Genomic DNA, 13,008 nt, shown 5'->3' with positions numbered 1-13,008 from the left:
ATAAAAGTTGAGCAGCTCTCAGATGTGAGCTGTAGACTAAAATTCACAAACATGATTGAAGAAAAAATGAAAGAGTTTGAGAACAGGAATCAAACATTGGAGATTCAGTGGCAAACTCTGAAGAAAACATTGATTCTGCCAGAGAGGCATGTGGGGAGGTTGTCTGTTAGGATAAAAAAATCAGAACTCCCTGGTGGACACAGGAAGTTAAAGAGGCAGTGAAGGAAAAGAAGAAAGCATACCAAAAGTTCTTGTCAAATAAGTCAGCTTGTGCTCTTAGAGAATATAGAGACAAATGCAAGAATGCTAAACACTGTGTAAAACTAGCTAAACAAAAGTCATGGGAAGACTTTGGCAAGAATATAGAAAATAAATATCAAGAAGGTGGCAAAATATTCTGGAGGTTGTTGAAGAAGCTTAAGAATGGAGGAAAGAGTGTTATAAAAGGAATTAGAGATGATAAAGATGACATGAAAACGGGAGAAAAAGATATCCTTGAAGTATGGAGTAATTACTTTGAAAAACTGCCAGATGAAACAAGCAGTGATGATAGCGCAGTGGTAAAAAAACACTGACCAGGCATGCAGTCAGGAATACATACCCATACTTGAAGTAGAAAAAGCCATCAAAGGCTTGAAATGTGGAAAGGCAGCAGGAGTAGATGATATTCGACCAGAAATGCTGAAGTATGGTGGTATAAGAATCTCACAGTGGCTGCAATGCATAGTTCAGAAAGCCTGGACAGAGGGACGAATTCTCGATGATTGGAGTAGAGCTCTCATAGTACCCATATGTAAAAAGGGAAATAAAACTGAATGTGAGAATTAGAGGTATTTCCCTACTGAGTGTTCCTGGCAAGATCTATGCAAGTATACTTGAGAAATGGTTGAGAAGAATTGTGGAAGAAAAGCTTGGTGAAGAACAAGCTGGATTCAGGCCAAATAGAGGCTGTCAGGATCAGATCTTCACTTTACGACAAATAGTCGAGAAAGCATGGGAATATAACAAAGATCTGTATTTAAGTTTTGTCGATCTGGAAAAGGCATATGACAAGGTGCCAAGAGAGAAGCTATTCAATATGCTGCAGTTATATGGTGTCAATGGGGCATTATATCAAGCAATACTTAGTCTTTATTTGAGTTGTAAGTCAGCAGTTAGAATTAAAGGAAGTACAGGAAGATGGTTTAATGTTAAATCTGGTGTTTGACAAGGATGTACATTATCCCCTCTGTTATTCATTATCTATATGGATCACATTATGAAGGAAAGTGGTATTAAACATGATATCAAAATTGGAGATGTTAATGTCAGCTCTTTGCTTTATGCGGATGATGTTATACTACTAAATAAAACCGCTACAAGTCTGCAAGATTCTCTGACTAAATTGAATAGCTGTTGTAATAGATATGGTATGAAGGTCAGCAATAAAAAGACAAAGACAATGAAAATAGGCAGAATCATTGAAAATGTCAACTGTGTTGTGAATGGAGAACCTGTGGAACAAGTAAAACGTTTCAGCTATTTAGGCATGATTTTTACTGAAGATGGTAAATTAAATATGGAAATATACAACAGAATCAGCAAAGCTGGTATGGTGGGAAGTCAATTGAATAAATTCATATGGAATAAGAGAGAAATTAGTCGAAACACTAAGTTAGCTGTATACAAGACAGTGTTCAAACCTGTTTTAACTTATGGATCTGAGAGCTGGGTCAGAAGTAAAACACTTGACCAAAGACTAGAGACCACAGATATGAGAGTCCTGAGAAAGATTATAGGCATGAACAGATGGCATCAATGGCAGTATCATATTAAAAACGAGGATATTAGGAAAGAACTTGACATTGTCAGCATCCAGGAATGCGTTAGCAGAGCTAATCTCAGGTGGTATGGTCACTTAAACAGAATGGGCGAGGAAAGATTAGCAAAACAAGTGTTCTCTGCCAGGTTGGCAGCAAAACGACCCAGGGGAAGACCAAGATATAGGTGGATACGGCACAAAGTGCTTTAGATGATAGAAATATAAGATCCGATAATGTTGGAGTGTTGACAAGTAACAGACTGATTTGGAGGAAAATTGTAGATAGGAAATGAATAATGATGTAATTTTTTTCATGTAGTACTATCATATCCTGTACACCAGTTGTGGGTACATGGTAGGAATTTAATGATGATGATGATGTCATACATTTTCCACATAAAAGTAATAAAAAATTTTGAATGATTAACCATGTTTGACACATAGATTTTTTATTAATTAAAACTGAATGTTACTCCAATCTCATTATTTTTATGTGACAGCATCTTCAGTAAGATATTTAACACATAGAAAAAACTCAAATGTTTCCAACAGCCATAAATTATTTCTATAAATTAAAAATCAATATGAGGTTGGCCAAGGGTTTATATGGGGGGGGGGGGACTATTACAGTCAGTCAACTTCAGAATGGCCTTCAAATCAGTTAACACCTTACAGAATGGCCTTCAAATCAGTTAACACCTTACAAAGTCTCTTATGTTTCCCTAAACATAATGTTCTAATCTACAAACAACCTGGGATATACAAGTTCTTTGTACTTGCAGAAAAGTGTATGGAGATCAAACTGAGAGAAGTTTTGAAATCCGTAAAAAAAAAAAAAATGTAAGCAATGCTAAAAAGCACAAAGAAAGAAAGAAGCAACACATCCTAGCAGAACATCACACAGTAGTTTGGCAAGCTTCCTTCACTCCTTACTTAGAAGAGAATACTTTCATGAGATTGTTCAAGAAGTCTTTTGGATATTTGCTCATACATCAACTAAACAGAAACCAAGGACAGAAACTCTCCTATGCCAGAAATCACATACAGAGTTTGCATAATATTTACTGTTCATGATGATGCTTAATGATATGAATGAGTCAACTGTTAATCCAGTATTTTTCAACTAACTTTTTTTTAGTCAACTAACCTTTTCAGTTGACTAAAAAATTTTTAGCCAACTAAATTTAAAAAAAAACTAAAATTTTAAAATTAATAAAATTTTATTAAAATAAAATTATTAAAATTAATAAAATTTTATTAAATTTAATTAATAAAATTTATTTTATTAATTAAATTAATAAATTTAATTTATTAACATTTATTATTAATTAATTAATTATTTATTAAATGAATGCTGTCAGCCATAAAAACATGTATCTAGTCATCTATGAGTCAAACCTGGTTAATGATTCAAAGTTGATATAAACTATTCATAGTGAATTATGTAATAAAAAGTTGAAAAAATGTATCACCTTAATTAAATACTCTGCATCAGAGACAGCTGTAACTTGGATAAAGAAGGATTAACAAGAACATAATTTCCTGCCAAGTTTAATTTATTTTGTAAGCAGGTGAAAAAAGCAACTATTTAAAGTTATTTTCATTCCTTTTTTAAATTACTGCATGGCAAAAGAATTCTTTAATATTCCCTTTGACACACTCATCTAAATTTTCATAGCAAATCATATTTGCTATGAAAACTTACAGTAATCCTATTGGTAACTTTTGGACACAGGTGATATCAAAATTGAAATTGATATTCTCACTATATTAATACCCATTGTTTAAAAATTGAAAGCAAGAAACTGCATTAATTGTATCAACGGTTATCAAGATTTTGCTGTTATCAAACACATTCGGACAACTTACATTATAAATTTGTATTATTAGGCAAGTTCAATTTATATTTATATTATTTGAAGAAACTAACATTGAAAGTTATTACAGGGGGGAGGGAAAAAAAGAAAAGGCAAAATTTACCTCCATTTTCCTAAAAGGTGGATTAGGTGTAAGTTTCTTCAGTGGTATTTTCTGATGAGGTGGAAGTGGTATAGCTGGTGGTACAGACATTGCTACTGGAGTCATCATCTAAAATTATGGGGAAAAGGGGAAAAAATGTAAACAATGGACAATATGAAATTATCTACCATCTAAAGATATTCACATCCAAGCCCACAGTAGATAATGTATCTGCTGTCCACCCAAGCAAGGCATGGGGGATGGACTGTAAATACACTCTCCACTACTGAATCATTTAATACAAATCTGATTTCCAACATGTTTCATGTTTTTATATCTAGTACTTTCAGGGTAAGAGACATCTTTAAACAGGTGAAAGGAAGAATTAATATACATAAATGCAGTACATTAAACACTGATAATGGAATGATTTCGTATACTGCATATGTTATATCACTGCCGGTTATTTTGTTCCCATGAATTGCTTGTGACTGATGGAATAGTCAGATCTTAATCAGATCCTGCAGCATCCATAAGATCTCAGATACTGCAGGATCTGATTAGGTGTTTCCAAATATGAAGCAAAATTAAGCTCCGATTCTTACGTAGGATCTATGTGAGCACATAAAAAAAAATGAGAGGGGGGGGGGGGGAGAAAACTTGACTAATGCAGAAGATGCAGTGGAATGTAATTAATTAATGAGCACTTTGTCAATGTATAATACAATGATACCCTGCAACAGCTACAAGGAAACAAATGCTACTAGCACTAGAAATAAATGAAGTAGGGGCATATTCAGCAACTCGTATTTCAGAGTACATACAATAAAAACTTCTCCTTTGTTATTACATACATTAAACTGCAAGGGATTAATTAAAGGCTAAATCTTATGCAAGTTATTTTTCAGTGCTAACTGTTGGATAACTATCAATAATCAGTTGAACTTTTTTATCAACTGTCTGGAGTCTGTATAAGTACAAACTTCATCAGCAGGCTTATTTCTCTTTATTATGTGGCTGGAAATTTAGCAAACATCAAAAGTAAGAACCTTCATTCAATGCAATAACTGTAGAACATCACAGAGTACTGGATGTGGATTGTACACATGAGAACAGACAGCTTGCAAAGAACTCAGCCCATCTGTATATAAATCAGACTTTTCTGGTAGCTGTTTTCTTTCATGTGCTGAAGTTGTATGGCAGAGAGCTCAGTAAATATGGCCTCACTGCAATATGTCAGGAAAAACAGCACCACATCCAACAGTAGGCTAAGAACTAATACCCTCAGTATAGAAAGGTAAGCAACTCAAAGTACACCATTCTGTGCGCTAAACAGTATTAGGTGGGCTGATAGTAAAGCTAAGGTAGTGAACAACTTTCCTATCTGGTAAGTATCACTTTGGAGTACAAATCACAATGGGGGAAAGACAAATCACAATGTTCAATGCAAGTAATGTATTGCAAACTTCATGCAAACTCTTGGCATGAAGTACCTTCATGCCAAGAGTTTGCATAATTTTTTTCGCACATACACATCAGACTTTTATTTGCATTATTGGTATCACATTGATGTTACTAATGGTAAGAAAAAATACTAATCCACAAAAGATGGTCAGGCAATGATTTTATTTTTATTATCATCATAATACTAATTATGGGTATAGACCATATTAGTCTGTTCCGGTCTCATTATCCATCCAATATCCTTTTTTGAGGTCTACCCTGCCTTCTCTTTCCAATTGGCTTATATTTTAGTATTTTTATTTTTATTATTACTTATTATTTTATATATATATATAAATAATATTTAAAATATAAATATTTAATATTAAAATTTATATATAAATATATCTACTCTATACTATAAAATGATAAGCTGAAATTGGAAACGGATGTGAGGTTGGCTTGAAACGGATGTAGGCTGTAATGTTTTTGTGCAACATTTTTGTCAAGTTATTTGAAACGTTTTGAACCTCAGGGGCTACCCTGAGTGTCGAGTCTTCAAAATTCGAGTCATCGGAATTCAAGGAGAACCGGCCTACCAGTCCAGAACACGGGTGGTTGGGCGCCATAGGATGCAGGGGGGGGGGCCATATTCCCCTTTTGAAGAATCGACACGCAGGGGGCTACCTTGAGTGTTGAGTCTTAAAAATTTGAGTCATCAGAATTCAAGGAGAACCGCCTACCATTTCGGAACACAGGGTGTTGGGTGGCGTAGGCATTAGGGGGGAAGAGCCCCCCAGTAAATATATAATATTACTAGGGGGCTCTCCTATACCTTGTCATATGCCTTTTCCAGATCTACAAAACATAAATATTGTCATAAAGTGAAAATCTGATCCTGACAGCCTCTATTTGGCATGAATCCAGCTTGTTCTTCACCAAGCTCCTCCTCTTCCAAAATGCTTCTAACCGTGTTGCATAAGATTTATGTAAGTATACTTGCATAAATCTTACCAATTAACACTCAGTAGGAAAATGCCTCTGTAATTCTCCCATCAAGTTTCCTTTTTTTTTTTTTTGTATATGGGAGCTCTACTCCATCTGGAAATCATCCTACTGTCCAGGCATTCTAAACTATGCAGTGCAGCCACTGTAAGACTTTTACAACTCCATACTTGAGCATTTTGGTCGAATATCATCTACTCCAGCTGCCTTTTCATATATCAGGATTTGACAGCATTTCAATTTCAAGTATGGATATGTATTCCTGATTGCATGCCTGTTCAGTGTCTTTTACCACTGTGCTCTCACTAGTCTGTTTCATTTAACAATATTTTTTGAATTAATTACTCCATACATCAAGGATATCTTTTTCTCCAGTTTTCATGTCATCTTTATCATCTCTAATTCCTTTTACACCACTTTTTCCTCCATTTCTGAGTTTTTTCAACAACCTTTAGAATATTTTGCTGCATTCTTGATATTTATTTTCCATGTTCTTACTATAGTCTTCCCATGAGTTTTGTTTAGCAAGTTTTGCACAGTGTTTAGCTTTCTTACATTTGTCTCTGTAAAGAGCACAAAATGACTTATTCACCAGGAATTTTCAATATACTTTCTTCTTTTCATTCATTACCTCTTTAACTTCCTGTGTCCACCATGGAGTTCTGATTTTTCTATCCTTGCAGATAACCTTACCACATGCCTATCTGGCTGAATCAATCGATGTTTTATTCAGGATTTGCCACTGAAAAGGTTTGGTTCCTGTTCTCAAAGCTCTTTCATTTTTTCTTGAATAATGTTTGTGTATTTTAGGTCTACAGTCCATATCTGAGAGCTGCTCAACTTTTATTCACTTTAAAACTTTCTTACATGTTCTTGTTTTCAATATGAAGTTTCAATTTCATATTGAATTACATGGTGATCACTTCTTTATGTTGCAATTATTTACCACTGGATTCTGAGTAACTGAGATTGACCTTCACTGGGTTTTAAATATGTCTCCTACAGACAAAAACATGTTTTTGTTTCTCCAGAAGTTTCTTAACATCAGTATTTTGGTGAAATCCACAATAGTTCCATGATAAAAATTTTCCCTATTGCTTTGGCTTTATGGACTTATCTTACTTCCAATATATTGGCTTGGATTTGTGATATATTTTGGAAACCAATGTCCATTCCTCTGGGAAAATGTGTAATACATTATCTAATATTGAAGAGTGAGAAAGTAAAAATAGTAAGTATATTACCTCAATATGATAAAAATAAATTAAGAAGAAGGGCTACGATGGCAAACAATTCTATGCATAGGCTGTGTAAAAGGAATGGTGCAAGTTTTTGGATGTTTGTATGTGGAATAAATTTGAGAGAAGATTGGATTTGTATTAGAGGGACGGCCTACACTTCAATGCATTTGGTATCACGAACTGATATTTTGAAAATTAATAACTAGTATGAGTCCTAACACAGAGAATCAGGGAAACTAAATTATGATGAGAGGAATGGTGAGAACATGATTGTAAGAGTGACAATATTATATAACTATGTTGATGACAGGAATTGGCATTTTCGTGGAAATGATTACGAGGAGAGAAAGATTTCGATTTTGAGTTCATCTGGTTCAGACCCCAATCAAACATGTGCAAAACGGCACTACAGAAGAATAGATATTTGGAACTTGTCCAACTGTGTCATGCAGACAAAAGTATACAAAAGAACATGCACAGAGATTATTATGTCTGTACACAAATGCTAGGAGTATCAGAAACAAAGGAGTACAGTTTGTTGCCTTGGCTAATATGTTGGGACCTCAGATTGTAGGCATTAGTGAGACCTGGCTATCAGAATCAGGCATATTAACTGGTGTTGAGTGTAAAGTGTACAGTATTTTTAAGAAGAATAGAGAGGATAGGAGAGGAATGGATGTTCTGCAAATAACATTGGACGACTCTTGAATCCAGTTAGTTTTAAGACGTATGATTGTAGTACTACTAACAGTATTTTATGTGGCAGTGAGTTTGAAGCCATCTGGTGCGAGATGAAATCTAAAAAAGATCAATTACATAGTGGGGTGTTGTTACAGACCTGGTGGATCAGTTGTTAGTGATGAAGAAATGCATCACCAAATAAAAAAGAGGAATCACAAAAAGAGTAATTATAATGGGTAACTTTAATTATCCAAAGATTAATTGGGTAGCAGTAAAATCTCATGAGAACAAAAATGAATTTATTGAGCTGTTGCAAGACAACATCCTCAAGCACCATGTGAGAGAAGGAATGAGGTCAAAGAGTGTTAGATTTGTTTATAGAGTCAGAGGGGATTTCAATTACAAGACTTAACTATTCTGCCATCATTTTTTTTTATTTTGGTTTAACCAATAAGAATACAATTTGGTCGGCTAAATCCCAAATTGCCAGCCCATCCTCGTTCGTTCAGTATCAAAGTAGATACCCAACAGGGTGCACCATGAGAAGGTGAGGATTGGACATTAGGTCAGAAGCCCTGGTCGGTTCTCCGCATTCCTTTAAAGGCTATGTGGAGGTCTCCTCTCAGTTATACAGCTTTGACCTAAAAATTATACACATGGTAAATATAATTAAATTAATAACCACAAAACTATTTGAATCCAAAGACTTCTAAATTCAGTCTATACTTCAGAGATCTTTATCTTTAGATGATAAATTTATTCACTGGCCGACTCATTTTGTTATTGGTTTGTTCAATGTATACTTAATCAGTGCAATTTGTTTTTCACAACAAATTCCTACAAAAATAAATGTTCACTAATTACTTCTTTATCAAGCCTCTTAAAATATAAAATTTATTAACTTCCATGAGACTATGCAGTATTTTCTTATTTAGCATATTGTTCCATTCATCCTTGCTGTTTCACTGAGTATAAATATTCTTATCTCAGGCAATTTAATTATAAGCACAAATCCTTTACCAGAGAAACGGTTTCTTTTACCATTTTATAAACAAAACATATCAAAGTAGAGCTCTTATTCATGCCACTTGACAGTATCAGATTTCTCCAATTCCATCACTTGTTCTGAGAAATAATTCAATAGCAATAGTGTCGTTAAGACAGAAGAAACTTTCCATTTAGCATCTTTTTAAACATTGAAAAAAGTCTGTTGAATATTTCCCTTGTTGACAGTATTAACTTTTCTAATCAAAGGATTCACTTTACTAAGATTTTTGTTCAGAATCTTGTTAATAAATTCAGGCTTAAGTTTTCCAAAAACTTCTTAAAACAACATTATCTGGTCTGTGTTTTCAAATTTCCATTCTCTTGCTTCTTGTTTCTTTTTCACTACTCCAGTTATGTAAACTGAAGAATATGGGATTGGAATATAAACTCTCCACTTGAATAAGTGGACGGATGGCAGACAGATATCAAAAAGTGGTATATGGTGGATGTGAATCTGCCAGATTTAAGGTGACTGGTAGTGTACTTCAGGGTTCAGTCCTTGGGCCATTGTTGTTCAGTTTATACATTGACACTAGGAACGATCTAACATGAGAAATGCATTGTTTGCTAATGATGCGTTGATGGGCAGTCAAGGAGGCTAATATTCAGTGCTTACAGAATGATTTGAATAGGCTGGAAATTTGGGCAAACAAAAATGGCTGCCAATTTAGCAAGCATAAAGTTATGCACTTTGGCGTGATGAGATTTCCAGCAGCATATTTATATTAGCAGGGTTATATACAAGAAACTGATTGGGCTAGGGATCTTGGCATAATGGTGGATAGGAATTTGAAATTCAAAGGTCACATAGTAAAAGTTGCAAATACAACTCAGTGATTAATTGCAGTGTTGAAGCGAACCTTTACATGTAAGGATCAGGAATTAATCTTGCCTTTTTATAACCCCTTGATAATACCACACCTGACTTGTGTGCAGATTTGGTTTCCTGGGTCCAAAAGGATATAAAGAAGCTGTGGAAAAGGTACAAAGAATAGTTACAAAGATTATAATTGGGATTCCTAATCCTGTGGCTTCCTCTCTTTGAGAGGGTTGCAGCTGATTACTAGGGAGATGATGCAAGATGGCTTCCCGTTTGCCTTCCTTGTTGCCGTAAGTATTTATGACTGCAGCTGTGTATGTTCACGGGACTGGTTTTGACTGTTTTGAGGGATGAAAAGTCCCTCCACCTCCGTATGAAACTGGTTAACTCACCTTTATTGAAAGAGACCAGATAAAGGTTTCTCACGTCATGTACGGAAATCAAACCCAGGTCTTTCCGACCAAAGGGGCTTTGTCTATACCGACTTAGCTACGGAGGCTCCATAATTGGAATTATGACTGCTGTTCATAATTCTATAAATCTATCCTCATTATTTAAATCCCATAATTGGAATTATGGGATTTAAATTATGCGGATAGATTTGCGAGTATGTGGATTACAGATTAATAGGAGAAAAAAAAAAATGATGGTACAACATGACAAAATTTCATGCCGGCTGGGGCGTCGCCCGGTTAAACAAGGCCCCCGTTGTTTTCGCCAGGGAACCAGGGCGAACAGCGAAAAGTCAGCTACTGGAACAAATCTGAAAACAAACCCCAACTCAACATCACCAGAGTTAAAGATCGGTACTATCAATGTAAGAAGCCTGAATGGCAAAGAAATGGAGCTAGCTGAGGAATTAGATAAGTACCAGATCGACATAATAGGGGTGACTGAAACAAAAAAGACCAAAACTGGTGAGATCTTTCTGAGCAATAAATACAAAATGTTATATTCAGGCAATGACAATCAAGGAAAAGAAGGAGTAGCCATAGTATTCAACACAAAATACGAGGCTAATCTTCTTGAATGGCAGTCAGTCTCAAGTAGAGTAATGTGGGCAAATATGAGAATGGGGAACTGGACAATGAGACTTATTTGTGCCTATGGTCCCACAGAAGGTTCTACTAAGGTAGAAGAAGTGGAGGAATTTTTTGAGGCTTTAGAAAAAGCAACTGACACAATGAAAAAGGAAAAGTTGGTCCTTGTTGGGGATCTAAATAGTAGAGTAGGAAATGATTGTGAGACATACAAAAATATTTTGGGAAAATTTGGAGAAAAGAGCAAAGCTAATAATAATGGCAAATATCTGTTGGATTTCTGCTCAGGACATGGACTGGTTATTACTAACACCATGTTCCAACATAAAAATGTGCACAAATTCACATGGAGAGAAGAGGCTAGGAATAAGAAAAGTCTCATTGACTATGTTATTGTTGATAGTGATGTTTTCTCCCTGGTGCAGGACACCAGAGTGTACAGAGGATTTGAAATTGGAAGTGATCACTATTTAGTCTTGAGCAGGATAAAATTGAATTTCATATTGAAAAGAATAACATGTAAGAAAGTTTTAAAGCGAATAAAAGTTGAGCAGCTCTCAGATGTGAACTGTAGACTAAAATACAGAAATATTATTGAAAAGAAAATGAAAGAGTTTGAGAACAGGAATCAAGCCTTGGAGATTCAGTGGCAAACTCTGAAGGAAACATTGATTGATTCTGCCAGAGAGGCATGTGGTGAGGTTGTGTGCAAGGATAAAAAAATCAGAACTCCCTGGTGGACACAGGAAGTTAAAGAGGCAGTGAAGGAAAAGAAGAAAGCATATCAAAAGTTCCTGTCAATTAAGTCAGCTAGTGCTCTTAGAGATTATAGAGACAAATGCAAGAATGCTAAACACTGGGTAAAAGTAGCTAAACAAAAGTCATGGGAGGACTTTGGCAAGAATATAGAAAATAAATATCAAGAAGGTGGTAAGATATTCCGGAGGTGAAGAAGCTTAGAAATGGAGGAAAGAGTGCTGTAAAAGGAGTTAGGGATGATAAAGGTGACATGAAAACAGGAGAAAAAGATATCCTTGAAGTATGGAGTAATTACTTCGAAAAATTGCTAAATGAAACAAGTAGTGATGACAGCACAGTGATAAAAAACACTGACCAGGCATGCAGTCAGGAATACATATCCATACTTGAAGTAGAAAAAGCCATCAAAGGCTTGAAATGTGGAAAGGCAGCAGGAGTAGATGATATTCGACCAGAAATGCTGAAGTATGGTGGTATAAGAGTCTTACAGTGGCTGCACTGCATAGTTCAGAAAGCCTGGACAGAGGGACGAATTCCCGATGATTGGAGTAGAGCTCTCATAGTACCCATATATAAAAAGGGAAATAAAACTGAATGTGAGAATTACAGAGGTATTTCCCTACTGACTGTTCCTGGCAAGATCTATGCAAGTATACTTGAGAAACGGTTGAGAAGAATTGTGGAAGAAAAGCTTGGTGAAGAACAAGCTGGATTCAGGCCAAATAGAGGCTGTGAGGATCAGATCTTCACTTTACGACAAATAGTCGAGAAAGCATGGGAATATAACAAAGATCTGTATTTAAGTTTTGTCGATTTGGAAAAGGCATATGACAAGGTTCCAAGAGAGAAGCTATTCAATACGCTGCAGTTATATGGTGTCAATGGGGCATTATATCAAGCAATACTTAGTCTTTATTTGAGTTGTAAGTCAGCAGTTAGAATTGAAGGAAGTACAGGAAGATGGTTTAATGTTAAATCTGGTGTGAGACAAGGATGTACATTATCCCCTCTGTTATTCATTATCTATATGGATCACATTATGAAGGAATGTGGTATTAAACCTGATATCAAAATTGGAGATGTTAATGTCAGCTCTTTGCTTTATGCGGATGATGTTATACTTCTAAATAAATCCGCTACAAGTCTGCAAGATTCTCTGACTAAATTGAATAGCTGTTGTAATAGATATGGTATGAAGGTCAGCAATAAAAA

General features: G+C 35.2%; 1 protein-coding gene across 7 annotated transcripts in view; it reads right to left on the bottom strand.

Annotated features, from left to right (window-relative positions):
- LOC150104513 (RNA-binding protein 25-like) overlaps nt 1-13,008 on the bottom strand; it is a 496,362-nt gene that overhangs the window by 375,906 nt on the left and 107,448 nt on the right. For all 7 annotated transcript variants that reach the window (XM_090395192.1, XM_090395194.1, XM_090395191.1 and 4 more), the window contains one exon: nt 3,782-3,889. In XM_090395192.1, the coding sequence (XP_090251318.1) occupies nt 3,782-3,889 (108 nt within the window). The remainder of the gene's footprint in view (nt 1-3,781; nt 3,890-13,008) is intronic.

The sequence above is a fragment of the Typopeltis vanoorti genome, chromosome 7 (assembly GCF_054136105.1).
Source record: "Typopeltis vanoorti isolate ZY-2024b chromosome 7, IOZ_Tvanoo_1.0, whole genome shotgun sequence".
Classification (NCBI taxonomy): Eukaryota; Metazoa; Arthropoda; class Arachnida; order Uropygi; family Thelyphonidae; genus Typopeltis; species Typopeltis vanoorti.
This window is presented reverse-complemented; position numbering and strand designations above follow the sequence as displayed.